Here is a 21,044-nt window from a genome sequence, read left to right on the forward strand (position 1 = left end):
TATTTAAAAGAACTTTTACATTCCTTTCGACTTATATCCTCATAATGTTTTAATTTTTTCAAAACTTCCCTATTCAACAAAAAAGAAGTATCGATAATTTTACACGTTAATAAGCTAACGTGAATGATCAATTGTTTGTTTTAAGGTTTATGACCCCTTCTGTAGCCATTTGGTATGAACTTTTTAAACTTCAATATTATCAAAACTACAGATATAATGAATAAAAGAGATCGGCCATTTTGTACATATACCAAGGGGAAACTTGATGCAAAGCATTATTATTTAACTGTTTTATTGCATTTAATAGAAAAAGACGACTTTTTGGCAAATAAACCAAGATTTTTATAGAAAATCCACAGCCGTTACTATAGAGATTTTTGTTATAAAATTTTAAACATGCATTACTCACTTTCTATGATGTGCTAGCGTTTATTGTTTACAAACGTTCTAAGCAACCTGTAAATTCCAAAACACTTCGTGCTGAGTCACTAAAGTCAAACGCACCCTAAAAGGTGAACTTGATTTGGTCCATATTTATATTTGTTTTTACCAATAACTACATTGCTAAACTTGTTTTAAGGAAATCAATGATAGCACTGCATGCAATAATCCTATATCTATCAGTAATAACTACATTGCTAAACTTGTTTTAAGGAAATCAATGATAGCACTGCATGCAATAATCCTATATCTATCAGTCACCAAATTGCCAAATATGAGAGTACAAGGATTAAAAGCTGTGGATTTTCTATAAAATTTCCATATGTTTAGCATTGAATCAACACAAGGGTTAATAATCCTTAAGAAAATGTATTTCACAGAACTGAATTAGACAAAAACGTGTTTTAAATCAGTATGACCATATAGTTGTCTGAATATATGATATTGAAGTCAATTTTGAAGTGTCACAAATAATGTCTCTGTTCTTTTATATTTTCAGAATATTGGTGGCCAAGATAATTTAGTGGAATCACTAGCCATGGACATTATATCTTGGATTGGCCTGATACTTTCCATAATTGGATTATTGCTTACTATAGTTTCATTCATTGTTTTTAAGTAAGAAATTTGCAATCTTAAATTTTCGGTAATCAGATTTTTGCAAACTTTTTCATAGCTGAATGAATGTTAGCAAGTAATTTGTATTCAAGGATATCAAAATTGAATAATGCGTAAGTAATCGATTTATGATTTTCGTCTTAAAAAAAACTCATCAAAAATACCAGCTAACATCAGCCTCAGCCGTTCACAATATTATGATTTTAAAACTATAATGGAAAATTTATGGATGAGTTATCAAAAAGGCCAAGAACGTAGTTACGGAGCGATAAGTGATCACCACTTTTACTGTAGTACTAAATGTTTAGTTGTTGCTCAGATGAGATTATTTGAGTTGTTTTAGTTTTCTGTCCTGTTGTGTTAGATCAATAGATACTTAGGTGTGTGTGTGTGTGGATTTTTTACATCTCCTATGTTTTAACAGTTTCTAGTATATCTTCATTCCCATAAAGCCAATGCATTAAATCGGTACAGAGACAACAAATACAGACATTTAATATTTAAAATATGCACAAACAATTGAGAGAGGTTACATTAGTTACAAAAAAAGGAGAAAAGCTTCTTCACAATTGTCTTCTTGTACTTGACATAATTTCAGAGAATTTAACTGTATTTTGACTTTTTGTAAAATATGCAGTCATTGTTTTTGATGGAAAAATTGCATTCAAATATATAATTGTATTCGTCACCAATCTACACTTACTACCAATTTAAACACAAAAAAAAACGAAAATGAGGAAGGTATCTATCGTGGATAGACGAAAATAAGTTAATGCTCTCAAATATTCAACAGGATCATACAGTCACTCTGTATTTGCGAAGTCTTGTTCTGTGTATTATATAACAGTAATTTTTTTAACGGTGATCATGATTCTTGTCATATTTTTCTTATGATATTGCTGTAACAAGTTATGCATATCATCAAAGAAAACACTAACGTATTTGCTACATCATTGTAATGTTCAACAATGACTTGAATAGAAGGAGCAGACAACTTCCGGTGTTTCTGGTTATTTCGGAACTAATAATGATGATGTTAACAAACACATGGCATACTTTTTAAATACGAAAACGAAATAAAAGTAATATCATTCCATTGGTAACTGAAAAAAAATATAAGTGTATTTATTTAAAGTCAGAACATTTAAAAGCATATAGTAACCTAAAACAGTATGGTGAAATAAAAATAGTTCTGTTTGAACCGCCACTAACAACACTTTCCGTATTAATATTGCAGCTTGGATAAATCAGTAATAAGATGAATAATATTGCACCACAACAATTATTAGTTGCCTAAAGATGTCATTTTAACTGACTATTTGGTACTGAAATATTTAGAATATCAGCAATGTGATTAAAGGTTTAAAACGGTTAAACAGATTTCCTTCTACGTTATATTTGCTTTCAAACCATAACGTTGCTTAGTGTAGACTAAACAGATTGTCCAACTTCCTTTTGATTTTCAAGTGATACTATTTTGTAGTGACTTTTGTTTTGCTACTTAAGTGTTAAATACCACAAGCTACAATGTTAAGGACAATACCACGTTCGATTTTATCAGGTTTTAATGGGATGAGTTGGTACTTCCAAAAGTTTTCTATTCTTATCATGTTGTTTTTGTAAAAGAAATCGGAATTCCAACATATCCATATATAGTAAGGACAATCAGTTTCAAATGAATTAATTTTTTATCACCTACATTCAGTGCTGCATATTTTCAACAAGTCGTGTTTTTACTTTAATCTTTCGTTTTAGCATATTGAAGATCATTTTTTGAAATATTTTAATATTTTAAAGTACACGTCTTTGTATATGCCCTCATTGTGGTGTCGCCTTTTTTCTTCTAAAACAGTATTAACTATTACTAATGAGTCCATCATTGTTTTCTACGACCCGGCATCCCTCTTTTAGTCAACTTCTCTGACTTGTACCCCTCCGAAATGAATGTCTCTTTAAACAAAGAGATATCGAAAGGAGAAAGGATTCGTGAACAATGGTTATTCATATAAAGAAATATTTAATTCGTTCATTGTTTCTCCACCTAGTTTCAAACAAACTGAGAAATAGTAATTGCCTTGTTATGAAACCTGTTATTTATTTTTCTCGTTATATGTGTTTGTGAATTGGAACCGACTCCGCAACAAACATGTTCAGATGTAACGCATGTGGATTTAGTTTCGCGGAGAATCAAGGAGCCAAAATTAATAATTATTAGATTGGTCATCAATTATTACAGAAAATTAACAAATGTCCCTTAACAGAATTTTGGAGAAGACGTTACTATGTTGAAAAACTTGTGTCTAATCAATTTGTCATTTTTGAACAATAAAATATGTTTAAACTAAACTAAAAGAATTTACTTACATTAGAACCTGATCCTTAAAAGCATTTGACTTCAATCAAACCTTATATTACATTTTTAAACAAAAGTTTAAACTTTTGAACAGATTGGCTTTGGGGGCTTATGAATTTACAAATTTACAATACCAAACATACAAAAATTAGACAAGATGTTTTCGCAGACTTTTTCATGTGTATTTTTTACTGTATATAGTAGTGCATTATTTCTTTTCCGTTCCATTTTTTTCTCAAATGTATAACATAGTCTCCCTATCAACGTGGGCAACAGTAGTTTATCCGCTGTTCAAATGTTGAAAATCGATTGATAGAAAACTAATCTGGGTAACATAGTAAAACTGACGGAAACACATCAACTGTAAAAGCAAGAAATTGACTATTGTATTTCTTAAAAGGGTTATCCCATTGAAATAAGTATATTATCATTTTTACTTACTAATTGAGACCCATTGTGAAATTTATTATTCATCATGTTTTACTGATACGCTTTTTATCTCTATTTTCAGACAACTTCGTAAAGGCCGAGCACAACAAACTCTTTTCAACCTTGCTTTATCATTGCTCTGTTTTTTAATAATATTTATAGTGGGAATTGGACAAACGCAAGACTTAAAAGGGTGTATAGCAGTTGCTGTGTTGCTTCATTATTTCATTCTTGTTGCATTTATGTGGATGTTGATGGAAGGGATTCTCCAATATTTGAGATTTGTTAAGGTTCTTGGAACCTATATTCCAAACTTTATTCTTAAAACAGCTGTTCCTGCATGGGGTATGTCTAAAATGAATGATAGATAATGTAGTGCTTATATTTAGTTATATAGATGCAAATACAACTATCTTTTTCGTTTCGCAGAACAGCAGATACATTTGCTGGACGGTTCCTCTAGTATGAGTGCAAACGTAATTATCAATGGCGAAGATAAACGAAACGCTTTTCATTCCGCTAATGTTCAATTGTAAACAACAAAATAAATGAGTGGGTTATTAAACTGTTAAATTAACTAATCAAAGATATCAGGATTAAAATTGTGTGCCCCTGACACGATTTTCATTTACAAAAGACTCATTTAAGACACTCGAAGAAACAAAAGTTAAAGAAAACGGAATAAATAACAAAGTTTATAGCAAACGAAATTTACGTTAATGTGTTCTGCAGATGATCTGTGTAATGTCACGTACAGACTTTCTAACTACTGATAACCCTCAATGTTAATGCTTGTTGTTTGTTTTTCTTCATATTTCCAGTTACAATTTTGCGTGAAATCATTACCCTTTAAAGAGATGTTAAAAATATAGGTGTTTTGATGTTTTGTTTTTAAATTTTGACAATTCAACGTATGTTATTTCTTTTTAAGGGATTCCTTTGATACCTGTGATCATTGTATTAGCTTATGATCATGAATTATATATTGGTGGAAACAAGGCGTAAGTACAAATTTCATCATTGTCTGACATTGACATGTATTGGGTTATAATCATGAACTATATATTGGCGGAAACAAGGCGTAAGCACAAAATTTATCATTGTCTGCCATAGACATGCATTAGCTTATGATCATGAATTATATATTGGTGGAAACAAGGCGTAAGTACAAATCTTATCATTGTCTGCCATTGACATGGGTAAGCTTATGATCATAAATTATAAATTGGCGAAAACAAGGAATAATTTAAATTTTTATCATTGTCTGCCATAGACATGCATTAGCTTGTGATCATGGATTACATATAGGTGGAAACAAGGCGCAAGTACAACTTTTATCATTGTCTGCCATTGACTGTAGTAGGTTATGATCATGAACTATACATTGGCGGAAACAAGGCGTCAGCACAAATTTTAAAATTGTCTGCCGTAGACATGTATTAGCTTATGATCATGGATTATATATTGGTGGAAACAAGGCGTAAGTACAAGTTTTATCATTGTCTGCCATTGACATGTATTAGCTTATGATCACGAATTATATTTTGGTGGAAAGAAGGCGTAAGTACAAATTTTATCATTGTCTGCCATAGACATGTAGTAGTTTAGGATAATGAACTATATATTTACACGTTTTCCTGAATATAACACCCAACATAAAAAAATGATAAGAATATGATCAAAACCGAGATAAAAAATATATTTCATAGATGTTATTTGGTTTTCATATTTTTACTTTATCTTTGTAGGTGTTGGATGTCGCTTTCTGCATTCTATTATGCATTTATAATACCAGTTGGAGTTATAATTTTGGCCAATATTATTATTTTCATAATGATACTTAAAAACTTATGGGGCCGATCAAAAGGACTTCAGTCAAATCAGTCAGAGAAAAAGAGAGCAATGATGAATCTTCGTGCTTCATTGACAGTATTAGTTCTTCTAGGTAAGAACAAATGTAATTTATACTACATTGTATTATGCAATTATGAGAAGGGAGAAAAAAACTAGTAAAATCGATAAATGCAAAATGGCAAAGCATCTGTCACTCTAAAATCGTCCGCAGATTTTTAACTTTAAAATTATATTAGATAAACACTTATATTTCGATTATATATCAACCTATTGTGTTGTTTTTACGTTTCGAAACTCATGTTTTAAAACTACCGATGTTATTTTTCTGGTTTCAATCCTTTTGTGTCATTCTCACATTCACTTAAATATATTATGTGTAAATATTCTCTCGTCTCATTTTGATTGATTTGTATTCATAGTATTATCATGTAATGGCAAGAAAATACCGTCACACCAATTGCCTATGTTTAGCGTAAAGAAAATCGAATCCATCAGATGTGTTTCTGTTCCAGACCGTATGAGTATTTGGACCGTACGCGTACGGTCTGGACCGTATGCGTACTTTTTCAAAATACTCATACGGTCTGACTAATATTAATAAGTTGGTCAATTTTATTAAATACAAATGCATATTACAGATCAACATAACTGAACTCTCAAATTAATATAAAAAAGTTCAATTGTTATTGAAATAAAAACTCTATATTCTAACTATTTAAAAAAAAATCACGCTGAAATTGAAGACATCTGAAGTAAACACTATGGGAGGACAGTTGTTTAAGAATGTTTAGCAACTTTACAAAAAAATGCAAATGCAAAGGAACTTGCATGAACTGCAAACATGTACATTTTTAAATGTAAAAAATATTATAATACTTGTTGTAGCAAGTGTCACTTTGGGCGAGTGCACCAAAATAGGATTCAGATAAATTAAATGTTTAATTGCATTTGTACGTTTGTTCAGTTCAGTTTATCCATCTAATTGTAATAATAACAATTTGTAAATCTAAAAATAAAGATTGTGATAAATTGTTTAAATATAACCCATATGATCCAATCACATGTATGGTCAGCTCTTACTGGACCATACGCGTATATTCATACGGTCCCACCGTACGCATATGGTCGGACGTACGAGTATACCTATACGGTCCGGACCGTACGCGTACGGTCCAAATACTCATATGGTCTGGAACATTAACAAGTACAAATCTGGATACAGCAAATGTTCCTTTGCTTTACATCATTAATATTCAGTGATGGAAATAATTATCCAACAATTTTTAAATAGAAGTAAAATTCGATACAGATTGTCCAATTGGAATTATCGAAATATATTGTTTATATAATTTTCTGAGTATGTTTTTTGAGAAGTCGCAAACGATTCATTACTGATTTCTTTCATATTGCTTTTTGGACTTTACTTATCACTTGATGTCCTTCGTCCATCGTCGTCCGTAAAATGCAAGATTTGTCTCTTATCATGAAAACAGCTACATGCAGACAAAATTCTACATGGACGAAACTTTTCAGATTGTTAAGAACTACCACCTGTCTAGTCATATCAAACATGTCAGACGACTCCTAATAGGAGTTATTGTCCTGAATGATGAAATTTACTTTGTATACATGTTTGTCCATATCTTGAAAACAATCAGAGATAAGATAGAGACCTTAATAAGCAAAAAAGATCAGCAAGACAATATTAATAAATAGGTCAGCCGATATCGACAGTCAACTCCCTAATATGAGTTATTGTCCTTTATTGTTGATGTTTTCCAAAGTTTTGTGTGTTTTGTTTATTTACTTGAAACTATGATAAACAGATAAAACTATAAAAGCAAAAATGGTCAGCAAGACATAATCTACAAATAAGGAAATAAAATATTATTGCTGAAATTGTCAGTTGACTATTTTACAGGGGTTATATATGTCCTTTAAATAACGATTTTTTTCCATTTGTATGTGTGTTTGACAACTATGTTGAAAACTGTTAACATATATATTGAAAATATGAATACCAAGAGTGGTAGGTGAAATTAGATCTACCAGTAAGTCTATATTGCTGAAATTGTTTGACTCAAATCACCTTAAATGATGTTAACTAATTTGTTTGGTATTTTTGCCTATTATCTTAACGAAACTATAACAGATGGAGAAAATTAAATGATCAACAAGACGATCTACAAATAAGCCAACAAATCCTCGCAATATGCAATGATTGTTTACCATGTGTTGCCTAGTGTCATGAAAACTAAAATATAGAGAAGTAGAAACTTTAAAATGTAAAAATGATCAGCAGAACAATTTCTACAAATACATTTACATTACTGCATCCTTTATGAGAATTTTACACAAAATAAAGGCATCAGTAATATACTGTATACCACTGTTCAAAAAGTTGAGATTGTTGAAGACACTGGCTCTCTATAAAAATCATAGGTACTGTAAATTCAGAAATTATTGCGTGCATTTATTATTGCGATTCTGTCAATTTACACTTGAATGCGATTTTAATTTTTACGATTTTGAGAAAAGTCATGCTTAATTCAGTTAAAATATTACAATATGCGAGTTTTAATTATTGCGTTTACAACTTAGACGCATTATTCGCAATAATAAAAACCTCGCAATAATTTCTGAATTTACAGTACTTAAAAACTAAATCTCATTTAGTTGTCTCTCTCGATCAAACGAACGATAGATTCATCGCGTCGTAAAACTCGATGGTTAATTAATTGCGTAGTATGTAAAATGTAGAGTATCTATATTTTTCAGGATTAACATGGATTTTTGGATTTTTTACAATAGAGAAAGCAAGTATAGTCTTCCAGTACATTTTTACTATTTTGAATGTCTTACAAGGATTTATTATTTTCATTCTTTTCACTGCAAGAGAAAAGAGAGTTCGTCAAAATTGGCAGAAACTTTGTTGTAAACGAACAACAAAAGAAAAATATTTGCAGAGCGACACAAATACTGACCGCAATAGAAGCAAAGATAGAATCTTAACAAGCAGTACAAATGACGATACAAAGTTTAGTGGGGAAGATCAGAATACTAGTAGTTGTATTTAGTAGTATAAACGAACTGGCATTTGCAAAAGAAAAAAATACTTGAATCTGAGATGTAGCAGAGTGTCATGATTTTTTTTCGTTGAGAAAAAACTACCACATTATCCAACGACAATTATATTTTTGGTTTATAGTTTGAATAAAGCTATAAAACATAATGTACTATATAATTACATAACTTGTACTTTTTGTTACATTCTATTGTAACTGAACGTTTAGAAGTTTTTTGTTTCGATGATGATTGTTCTGTGCATACAAATGTATATATTTTTTTAAAATACATTCCTTTTCTAGATTGTTGTCTCTCAATTGGCCAAATAGTATAATATCTTATTTATAGAAATGTTTAATGAACCAAACATGCTTTTAGTTTTTTAGCTTGATTTGTAAATAAAAAAATATTATTATGGGCTCTTTTTTATATAGCTAAGCGGTATGGTTTGATAATGGTTGGAAAATGTACATATCTGTCTGGCCGGTTTCATTAAAAAAAAGTTTAATTGTTTCAATTATAGGTTTTTGTAGTTTTTCAGTTAATCAATAACAGTACGAAATTGCGTTGTCAGTTTGTTTTCGACTTGTGAGGTAGAGGTTCCCTCTTGTACTATTATATTATTCATTTATGTATTCTTGCATTTATTTGTACTGTATTCCTCTCATACAATGTTGTCATTTTAGCGTTATATTTAAAATTGCCATAAGTCGTGAGGTTAAGCTAGCCACATAACCAGGTTCAGCCCACCATTTTTTCTTTAAATGTCCTTACCAAGTCGGGAATATGACAGTTGTTATCTAATAGTTCGTTCCCATGTATGTTGCATTGTCGTTTTTAGCTCACTTAGCCCAAAGGGCCAAGTGAGCTTTTCCCATCACTTGGCGTCCGGCGTCCGACGTCGTCGTAAACTTTTACAAAAATCTTCTCCTCTGAAACTACTGGACCAAATTTAACCAAACTTGTCCACAATCATCATTGGGGTATCTAGTTTAAAAAATGTGTGGCGTGACCCCGCCAACCAACCAAGATGGCTGCCATGGCTAAAAATAGAACATAGGGGTAAAATGCAGTTTTTGGTTTATAACTCAAAAACCTGGCAGGGGTAAAATTGTTTATCAGGTCAAGATCTCTCTGCCCTGAAATTTTCAGATGAATTGGACAACCGGTTGTTGGGTTGCTGCCCCTGAATTGGTAATTTTAAGGAAATTTTGCTGTTTTTGAATATTATTACAGATAGAGATTAACTGTAAACAGCAATAATGTTAAAAAAAGTAAGATGTACTAATAAGTCAACATGACCGAAATAGTCAGTTGACCCCTTTAGGAGTTATTGCCCTTTATAGTCAATTTTTAACCATTTTTCGTAAATCTTAGTAATCTATTACAAAAATCTTCTCCTCTGAAACTACTGGGCCAAATTAATCCAAACTTGGCCACAATCATCTTTGGGGTCTCTAGTTTAAAAAATGTGTGGCGTGACCCGGCTAACCAACCAAGATGGCTGTCATGGCTAAAAATAGAACATAGGGGTGAAATGTAGATTTTGACTTATATCTCTGAAACCAAAGCATTTAGAGCAAATCTGACATGGAGTAAAATCATTCATCAAGTAAAAATCTATCTGCCCTGAAACTTTCAGACAAATCGGACAACCTGTTGTTGGGTTGCTGCCCCGGAACTAGTAATTTTAAGGAAATTTTGCAGATTTGGGTTATTATCTTGGATATTATTATAGATAGAGATAAACTGTAAACAGCAATAATGTTCAGCAAAATAAGATCTACAAATAAGTCAACAAGACCAAAATTGTCAATTGACCCCTTAAGGAGTTATTGCTCTTTATAGTCAATTGTTAACAATTTTCATAAATTTTTGTTAATTTTTGTAAATTTTTAGGAAATAGTTTCCACTGTTATTACTGGGCCAAGTTCATTATAGATAGAGATAATTGTAGCAACAAGAATATTCAGTAAAGAAAGATCTACAAACACATCACCATCACCAAAACTCAATTTTGTCATGAATTTATCTATGTTTATTGTTAATATGCACATAGACCAAGGTGAGCGACACAGGTTCTTGAGAGCCTCTAGTTTTTTGTAGCACTTCAGTGTTCTGTTGTGTCGTTATTTCCCTGTAACACAGCAACCTGTTGATTTTCTATGGATTTTTTTTCCAGATTTTGAAGAAACAAATATATTGTTTTTGACCCTGAGAAAAAATGTTTGTTTCACCCTCAGCTGCCACTATATAAAATTGAGAATGGAAATGGAGAATGTGTCAAAGCGACAACAACCCGACCATAGAGCAGACAACAGCCGAAGGTCACCAATGGGTCTTCAATGTAGCGAGAAACTCCCGCACCCGGAGGCGTCCTTCTGCTGGCCCCTAAACAAATATTTATACTCCTTCGGTTATAATGGACGTCATACTTAATTCCGAATTATACACAAGAAACTAAATTTAAAAATCATTCAAGATTAATTAGTTATCAAAGGTACCAGGATTATAATTTAGTACGCCAGACGCGTGTTTCGTCTACATAAGACTCATCAGTGACGCTCATATCGAAATATTTATAAAGCCAAACAAGTACAAAGTTGAAGAGCATTGAGGATCCAAAAATCCAGTTGTGCCAAATACGGCTAAGTTAATATATGCCTGGAATAAGAAAATCATTAGGTTTTCGAAAAATTCAAAGTCCAGACGCTGTGGGGTTAAACATGTTTTTTTTTAGATTTCAACCCTCCCCTATAACTCTAGCCAATGTAGAAAAACAAACTTACTAATACGCACAGTAAAACTCAGTTCAAGAGAAGTCCGAGTCCGATATCAGAATATGAAACATAAGAAAATAAACAAAATGACAATAATACATATTAAATAACAACAGAGCAGTTACTGACATGCCAGCTCCAGACCTCAATTAAACTGATTTAAAGATTATGTCTTCATCTTATGAATATCAGGCACAATCCTTCTTGTTAGGTGTTTAGTATTATACCATCATGAAATGTATGAGAAGAACATAACCAGTGTCATGCCAACAACTGGTATTAAAATACAGGTGTTTAATTCCGATTCAAAGACCCTATAAAAGAGGGACGAAAGATACCAAAGGGACAGTCAAACTCATAAATCTAAAATAAACTGATAACGCCAAGGCTAAAAATGAAAAAGACAAACAGACAAACAATAGTACACATGACACAACATAGAAAACTAAAGAATAAACAACACGAACCCCAAACAAAAACTAGGGGTGATCTCAGGTGATCCGGAAGGGTAAGCAGATCCTGCTCCACATGTGGCACCCGTCGTGTTGTTAATGTGATAACAAATCTGGTAAGTAGTCTTATTCGGTAGGTCACATTCATGAAAGGGAAGGGGATTGTAGTTACGACGTAAGGAACATATCCGATATCATTTGTGAAACGGTTATTCGATAACGGTCAACCAACTCGTGATGGTGTCCGTAAAATTTACGAAGGGATGATTTCAACTTCACCATTTGGAACTCTTGATTTAATAGCTTCTTGTGAAAATCAAACCTCTATCAAGAAAATTATGATAGTAAATGCAAGTACGGGAATATCGTATCAATTGGGAGATATATACCCCATATGGAGGTGCTGCTGGAATATTGGAATATAAGTGAATCAATATTAAAGCCAAAACCCGCATTTTTAATGACCTAACAACAGTATCGTAACTATATCCCTTCTTTTTTGAAAAATAAGTCTGTTTAAAGGTTTTGTTAGCTTTTGAGGTGAATACTGACATTTTTGTGCTTTGTAAAGAATATTACCATAAAAAATTGGATGTGAAATACCTGAACGTATAAGATGTCTGCATGTTGAGCGTCACTGATGAGTCTTTTGTAGACGAAACGCGCGTCTGACGTATATACAATATTTAGTCCTGGTATTTTTGATGAGTTTATTTACAACCACTGGGTCGATGCCACTGCTGGTGGAGATTTATTTCCCCGAGGGTATCACAAGCCCAGTAGTCAGCACTTTTGTGGTGACATGAAATATCATTGATATGGTTATATTTATAAATTAACTGTTTACAAAATTTAGAATTTTTGAAATAATAAGGCTTTTTTTACCTCAGGCATAGATTACCTTAGCTGTATTTGGCAAAACTTTTAGGAATTTTGATCCGCAATGCTCTTGAACTTCGTACTATATTTGGTCTTTTAACCTTTTTGGATTCGAGCGTCACTGATGAGTCTTTTGTAGACGAAACGCGCGTCTGGCATATATGCACAATTTAGTCCTGGTATCTTTGATGAGTTTATTTGAGTTATATGTAATGCTAAAATTGAAAGAAAAAATTGTTTTCGACTTGTCGCCAGAAAATTTGATTGTTTTCGCCGAAAGCGAATAAAAAAAGTTTGTCCGAAAAAAATTCATAGCCCCCCCGTCCCCCCTTTCCCAAGAAAATCAAATGGTTGCTGTCTTATAGTTGATATGTTTCCCTTGGTTTAAGTTTGTAACCCAGATTTGTTTTCTCTCAGTCAATTTATGACTTTTGAACAGGGATATACTCAACTACTGTTGCCTTTATTTGTATCTTTCGTCTCTCTTTTACAGTTACTATAAGCAATAGGTCAAAAACATTTGGTGTATGGGATGATTGTGAGGTGTACGTGTCTGTATGGGAGGGACCATATAAAGTTAACCTCATTTTCATGGTTCATTCTTCAATGATAGGTTTTTGTGGTTTAATATGCCAGTTTATCAGAAACTACAAGCGATATGCACTATATTTCGTCATATGAATCTCATTTTCAGTAGTTGTCGTTTATTGATGTGGTTCATAAGTGTTTCTCGTTTCTTGTTTTTACGTTTACAAATGTGACTTGGATGGAAAGTATCTCATTGACACTCATACCATATCTACTTATACCCATCTATGTTATAATGATAGTTATGTGTATGGAATGATTGTAAGCAGTACATGCCTGTCTGGCATGGTTCATCTGACCGTGACTTTCATAGCTTATTGATAACAGGGGCGGATCCAGTCATTTTGAAAAGGGGGTTCCAAACCCAGGACAAAAAGGGGGGATGTTCCAACCATATGTCCCCATTGATTTCAAACGCATTGATTGTACAAAAAGGGGGGTTCCAACCCCGGACCCCCCCCCCCCCACCCCACCTGAATCGGCCGCTGTGATAATGTTAAGTTTATGTGATACTTGTGATTAAACCTTCATAGTACAGACTAACTTTCAACACTAATTCAATCAAAAGTAAACGTGTGGTTCTGAAAGAGTTTTACTATAGTGCTGAAAGTGGCGTCAAACACCAACAATCAATTCATAGTATCTCTCAAATACGCAGCTAACTCCCATATTCGTTAGAAGTGGCAAACAGTCACCCTAGTTCAATACACACTAAATGTACTGAAATGTCAATAGGCTTAAACCTACATTGTAGTTATAAACAACAGCACAACATAACGCACCTCGTTAATATCAGTGACCTAGAAATCATACATTCTTTGAACTTGTTTAACATCTACTGACGACAGAGAAGACAAACGGTCGTATCCGTGACAATGGTATTCATATACAATTATTAAGGACGCGCCATATTAGAAAAAAAATGAACAGAGTATTCTTTTCCCCATGATTTCATTGTTTTGAGCTATCAGTAAACCTTGATTTGAGTCGTCTGGATACTAGCCTTTTTTATTTTTAATGTTCTATCGAATACATGATCTATAGTTTTCCATTCCCTCGTCATAAAATCAGACATTTAAAGTATTTCATGCCAAAGATGATATTGTTGTAAAAGCTATCAATTATACATATTACTAGTAATTGTTTATCCATTTATTTTTGCTATTAGCATACAATTTCATTATTTTTACATGTGTTCCGTGCGCAACAAAACCCAAACTGATCATAATAGTAAGGCTCAAGACAGTTATCACTGTTAGTCAGGGCAGTATCTGGACAAACGCATTTGTAATCCTGACTACCAACAGCTTGACATTTGGCTGGTTCGTTACAAACGGAAGCCTTGGCACATGGATCAGGATACGTGACTGTACTTTGTGGTTGAATCGTTGTTGGTATTGTTGTTGGTTTGGCTGTCGAAAGAGATGTTCCTTGCTGTCCGGTTGAATGTTCACAAGTTGAACCATCGTATCCGTGTTCACACTGACAACTAAAGGAGTTTCCGTGTAACAAGCAAGTTCCATGTTTACAGGGATTTGAGTCGCATGCGTTTATTTTTACTTCACAGTATGGTCCTGTGAACCCGATAACGCAGTTACATACATGACCAAGGATATTAGAGGAGCAAGAACCGCCATTTTTGCAAGGCGATGATGAGCAATGGTCTGTGTACTGGCACCTTTCTCCTGTAAATCCGATAGTGCATACACATTGAAAATCCTTCGACAATTCTAAACACTTTCCTATAAATTATATAGTCAATAAAATGTTAGTACTCAAATAGATTTCCATAATAATCAAAATTAAGTAACACTATTTATTTATTCAAACAGCAAAAAACAATCATGCACGATCTACAAATTCCAATAAAACCATCCATTAACCCCTAATGATTTTTCTTTTAATGGTCTGACGCGGTTTAAAGCACATACTAATCTCTGACAAGTACTGCTGATTTCAATTAATAAATCTTATTCTTAAACTTTATTTATGAATGATGTTTCTTTCTTTAGTGGCAGTATTCAACCAACTGTCAGTGTTACCTAAGCTAGCTTCTAGAAGTAGGGAGTAATTTTAAGTTGCAAGTTACGAAGGAGTCTGGCCAGTGGTGTTGGTGTATGGTATGATCTGTTTCGATATATTGTTGTGATTTATCCTTTATTTCTTGTGTAATACCTTATTTTAAATAATTGACCTTAAATGGGTACTTTTTGCTTATTAAAACTGTTTTGCATTTTCAAACTATAACGTATAAACGGAAAGAAAAAACTGTAAACAGTGATAATGATAAGAAAATCGAATTCTTCAAAAATGTCAATGATTTTTACTTTTTCTAATTGCCTTTTCTACCCTTTAAACAAGAATCATCATTCCAAACTAAAAGACAAATTGAAAGAATTTGTCTTGTTTTGTTTCATAAAATAGATAAAAAACAAAAAGATTAAAAAAAAAGGATTGCCATAGGAAGTGATAACTTCACTTTATTTCAAACAAAATATTCTCTGAAACTGACACTATCAAGAAGCTTCATATATGTTTGACAGATGCTTAATAGGAAACACCGATATTCATTATAAGTAATATACTAGTACATCAGACTTACCTCCGTTACTACAAGGGTTTTGTGAGCAAGGATGATTTACACTACCGTTGCTACCGCAAACTTTACATTTCACTACAAGTAAAAGGCAAGCAAGTATTTACATACATATCTTATCGGTTGTTGTACATGACTGTACTAGTTTGTATTCTTTCATTTAACAATGCGGTATACAAAAAAGTAATACAACGAGACGAATAACTCATTCAGATAAGTTTATTTTTATCTTATTTGAAATATTATCTATCCATCTTGTGAATTTTGTAATTTGATACGTCTATCCTCCAAAACATCAAAAGTGAAATGTGTTTTTATCTTCTTTAAAAATTTTCTATGTGTATATGTGCATACTGTATGTTATTTACTCATTTAGTCATTATATGGTTAATTGGTAGATATACATGTACTAAATGGTTTAAAATTACGTGTACCTTCTAAGTGATCTAGTCGATCTTGCACATCCTTGAACATTTTCAACAATTTATCCATTTTATCATTTAAATCTGATGTGTTCGTTGACATATTATTCACAGATATCTGAAAATACAAGAAATTGGGAGTTTATGGGGTATTACAATTACCATTGATATTCTTGTCTTCATAGGTTACGTATTAAATATAACCTTTTCAATACCTACTTCCGTAAATCATAGATCACATGAATTTTTATGAAAACCAATTTGGCCTTGAAAATAATTATGTACCTTGTAGATTACTTCAGTTATTCATTTCTAGCATAATTTTTGGGGTTTTTGTTTGCTAACTCTCGGTCGCGGTAGGTCTAGTCATTGTTCTCAGTTCCTGGTGATATTGTCGGTACAGATTCAGGCTGAGAAAAGTAATGATACGGTGTAACACCACTAATTCGGGCCCGGCCAGGAAGCACATACCAGAAAGAAGTACATATTTAACACAAAATAGTTCCTACGAATGGACATAACTTTCAAAATATTTAGAGTATTTTATTAATTTTGGTATCAAATGAAAGCTGCATGACTGGTGATCATTGTAGAACAATTTTTGACTGATAAATTTGAATAATAAAAAAATGGCATGAAATTTAAAAAGGAGGGTACATTTTGCCTTTTTGTCAGATCGGAAGTACCTGTTTTGGTACATCCGAAGTTCCGGGAACCAGTTCTTTCTTATATGCTATGTAAGGTATGTTGATTTTTTCAGTACAGGATACCAGAAGGTGTTGCTTTGACATGCAATGATTGTCACTTTATTTGAACTTAATATAAAAGAGCTGTGACCACTCGAAATTGAGGAATTTAACATAGAAAGCAATGGGGCCATTAATTAGTGGTGTACTTCCATACGGACATTAGTACTGTATGTGTAGCTGGAATAAGCGATATGTATGATTTGACAATCAAGTAAAGGAAACATAATTTAATGTTGCTAAAAACTTTTAAAGTATTAAAGCTTACTGTAATAGCTTGAATTAATAATATAGTATGAATAACACCTCCACGCAATGTAGATATAAAATATGTATCTCTTATTATTGAGATTTTTTTTTTTTTTTATGTTTATTTTTGTGTTTGTATTTTGTAAATGTCAGTTGGTATCATTTCTGTATAGGAATTTACACCATTAAAAATATTTGATTTGATTAGATTTATAAAAAATGAATTTGGTCTAAAAATGTCGTTTTCAATGCAATAAAAAGATTTTTTTTAAAGTGTCTGTATATATAAAGTCCATGGTTGTATTTCCTTCGACAGTTGCATTGGTATGTGTACATACACATGGCTTTATTCTGTATTTTTTAATAACAGAATTGTAAGTCGAAATTTAACTTTTTTAACGAAAGAATAATGTCAGATTGATTATATCTTTTTATCTGAAATACTGTCTGTTTGTTTACATTTTTGAACATATTCACTCGAAAAAAAGTTGTCACATTCGAAAAAAACCGATCAAACCACTATAAAAACCACGATCCTAGCCAGACACTATACCTACCGTGATGTTAGAAAGTTATTATACAAATAACTATTGAGTATTTTCAGTCATAATATTGAATATACCCTTTAAATTCTTGTATATAAAAATATAGAACAAAGCCCTGTTTTTAGACATAAAAATGCAAAATTCAAAAAAATACATTTATAAAATATATATTTCCTTACAGTGTCAGGCTCTTGAAACTTGTTTTTCTAAATGTTTTTTTTTGTTGCCTTTTTTATTCACGATCGATAGTTATTCCTAAGCTGTTGCTCGCATTAAAATTAAACGATTTAAAAGAGTTGTTTTTCTTAACCTTTTCGTACATTTTTACATCAAGAAATAATCAAAGGGGATATTTAATTTAATTAATATTTTTTCTAAGTTATGATTTTATCTCGATTTGTATTTTAATTTCTGTTAAGTTTCTTAATTAATACTAATATAAGTATGAAAATCTTGCAATCGTTGTGAACCATGACGGTACTTACTGCATCAGAAATGTTTTTCTGTATGTCTCGTATCAGGTCTTGGTTATCTTTAAGTTCCGCAGTTTCGACTTGAACATTGTGTTTCAGTGTTAACAGTTCGTGTTCTGTATTAGATATTCTAGAGTCAAACTGCTTCACAGCTTCTATTTCTTGTTTAATTGTACAAAATTCAGTTTCAAACGCTGGAAAAAAACAACCCACAAAGACTTAAGATACTAAAATGATCGTACGATAGATTGCTTCATGCCGCTTTCACACTAAAATGCTATATATGGCATCGAGTCTGACTTATATGCTGTAAATATAAACCAATGTTATAAATTATATTCATAATAATTACGCCTAAAATAAATAGTATGCAGAGCTTTAGTAGCGATTATGACACAACTTTAGGTTTGTGCAACCATCGAAACCTTGGAAACTGCAGGTTCACTTCGTGGGTATAAAAGAGGGACGAAAGATACCAAAGGGACAGTCAAACTCATAAATCTAAAACAAACTGACAACGCCATGGCTAATAATGAAAAGGACAAACAAACAAAAGCACACACGACACAACATAGAAAACTAAAGAATAAACAACACGAACCCCACCAAAAAACTAGGGGTGATCTCAGGTGCTCCGGAAGGGTAAGCAGATCCTGCTCCACATGTGGCACCCGTCGTGTTGATTATGTGATAACAAATCCGGTAAATAGTCTAATTCGGTAGGTTACATTCGTGAAAGGGAAGGGGATTGTAGTTACGACGTAAGGAACATATCCGATATCATTTGTGAAACGGTTATTCCATAACGGTCAACCAACTCGTGAAAGCGTCCGTAAAATTTAGGAAGGGATGATTTCAACTTCACCATTTGGAACTCTTGGTTTAATAGCTTCCTTGTGAGCAGCAACCCTCTATCAAGAAAATCATGATAGGAAATGCAAGCACGGGAATATCGTATCAGTTGGGAGATATACCCCGTATGCAGGTGCTGCTGGAATGTTGCTACTTAGAAATGGAAAGTTCACAATTGGAAAGCTGAAATCATCTCTTTTGTCGAAAAGTTTTGTTTTCAACCGACCCTCATTGTCAATTTCTAGATGTAAGTCAAGATATGGGGCCGACTTAACTGTATTTGTAGTATCCTTTATCTCTAGCTCGATTGGATAGACGCGTTCCACATAGTCACCAAATTTTGAATTATTTAGTGAAAGAACATCATCTATGTAGCGAAAAGTAGAGTTAAAGGATATTGCTAACTTCTTATCTTTCTTCCTAAGAAGTTCCTGCAAGAAGTCAGCCTCATAATAATAAAGAAACAAGTCGGCAATTAGAGGGGCACAGTTTGTTCCCATTGGAATACCGACAGTCTGTTGAAAAACACGTCCTCCGAACGTAACAAATATGTTGTCAATCAAGAAATCAAGTATAAGACAGTCGTTACATTCGATTTTTATCTCGAGCATAATCGATTTATAACAGGACATATAATTATGTTAATTTTCAACAAAAAAATGAACCAAAGATAATTGTGCTGTGTCTGTTCTGTTTTGTCCACTGGAATATAAAGCTAAAGATCAATACATGTATGTCCATGGTTTGCATGAATTATTCCTTAAAATAACCTCTGACTAGCAAAAATGTGAGTCATCCCATAAATTCTCAATCCAAACTTTTTCACTTTTAATTTACAATTTCTGTTTTTGTGAACTAGTCAAATCCACAGTTGGATGATATCTGAGTCTAAGGAGTGGGCCGCCATGTTGACGTGGTGACATTTATAGATATAATGATTCAATATAGACGAGATCTATCTCAAAACCCAGTCTGTTTATACTGTTACCAAATTATTTTAGCGACGTTTGCGAGTACAAAAAAGACTCGTCACGAATAGGAATAATTTTAACAAATCGACACAAAGTCAACTAAACAAAGTATCCGTAAAATAAGTTGGTTTACAGTGTGACATCAACATAAGTTAACTGAATTCCTAGGGTATTGTAGATCTAAGATATATATTCTTTTATTGTGGTAAATAACTATTATATCAAGGACGACTAGCTTTGAATAAAACTGCTAGAGTCTCGCTAGAGTATGAAACTTCCATTGTTGAACCCTTTCAGACTAGTAACTGTCACCTTCAGTCTACTATAAACAGACAAAATGCAAATAAACTTAACTTACAAGATGCAGTTATTGAGCACTTGGCTGTTTCACCATAATATATTTCCAAAACGATTACAAGTAGTAAACAAATTATATGAAAGGTTTTCATGATAGCTGTTTACGATCAGACTATAAGTGATAAGGTTTATCTAAGTGTATGTAGAGCTACTAGATAAGGAATTAAATTATGTCACTTATCTAGATCTAAAAATCCATTCAACGAAAGGCAGTACAATAGTCATTTTGTGAAATTTTGAATTTTATGTCACGTGCTTTTGAATATTCTCTGAATGATGAAAAATGTTCTTATTAGACGTTGGTTGTAGGTATAGGCGAAAGACCTTTAGATTTTGTTCTGATAAGTCACCTGCTTCTCCCTTCACTTCTTTT

At 32.5% G+C, this 21,044-nt stretch overlaps 2 protein-coding genes across 5 annotated transcripts in view; one reads left to right on the forward strand and one right to left on the reverse strand.

Moving 5' to 3' along the window:
* The window catches only part of LOC143063665 (uncharacterized), a 102,784-nt gene extending 93,608 nt beyond the window's left edge, over positions 1-9,176 (forward strand). For all 4 annotated transcript variants that reach the window (XM_076235935.1, XM_076235938.1, XM_076235934.1 and 1 more), the window contains 5 exons: positions 941-1,059; positions 3,924-4,186; positions 4,773-4,842; positions 5,590-5,786; positions 8,474-9,176. In XM_076235935.1, the coding sequence (XP_076092050.1) occupies positions 941-1,059; positions 3,924-4,186; positions 4,773-4,842; positions 5,590-5,786; positions 8,474-8,772 (948 nt within the window). In that variant the 3' untranslated portion in view covers positions 8,773-9,176. The remainder of the gene's footprint in view (positions 1-940; positions 1,060-3,923; positions 4,187-4,772; positions 4,843-5,589; positions 5,787-8,473) is intronic.
* A 5,421-nt stretch (positions 9,177-14,597) lies between these two features.
* LOC143063666 (uncharacterized) lies at positions 14,598-20,808 on the reverse strand. Its single transcript, XM_076235939.1, has 5 exons — positions 20,673-20,808; positions 18,504-18,685; positions 16,491-16,596; positions 16,063-16,134; positions 14,598-15,202 (listed from the first exon to the last, which is right to left on the reverse strand). Exons 1-5 carry the CDS (start codon positions 20,761-20,763, stop codon positions 14,625-14,627), a joined length of 1,029 nt encoding a protein of 342 aa, XP_076092054.1. The 5' UTR covers positions 20,764-20,808; the 3' UTR covers positions 14,598-14,624.
* Between the last annotated feature and the right edge of the window lie 236 nt (positions 20,809-21,044).

This window comes from Mytilus galloprovincialis, chromosome 2, assembly GCF_965363235.1.
Source record: "Mytilus galloprovincialis chromosome 2, xbMytGall1.hap1.1, whole genome shotgun sequence".
Taxonomy (NCBI): Eukaryota; Metazoa; Mollusca; class Bivalvia; order Mytilida; family Mytilidae; genus Mytilus; species Mytilus galloprovincialis.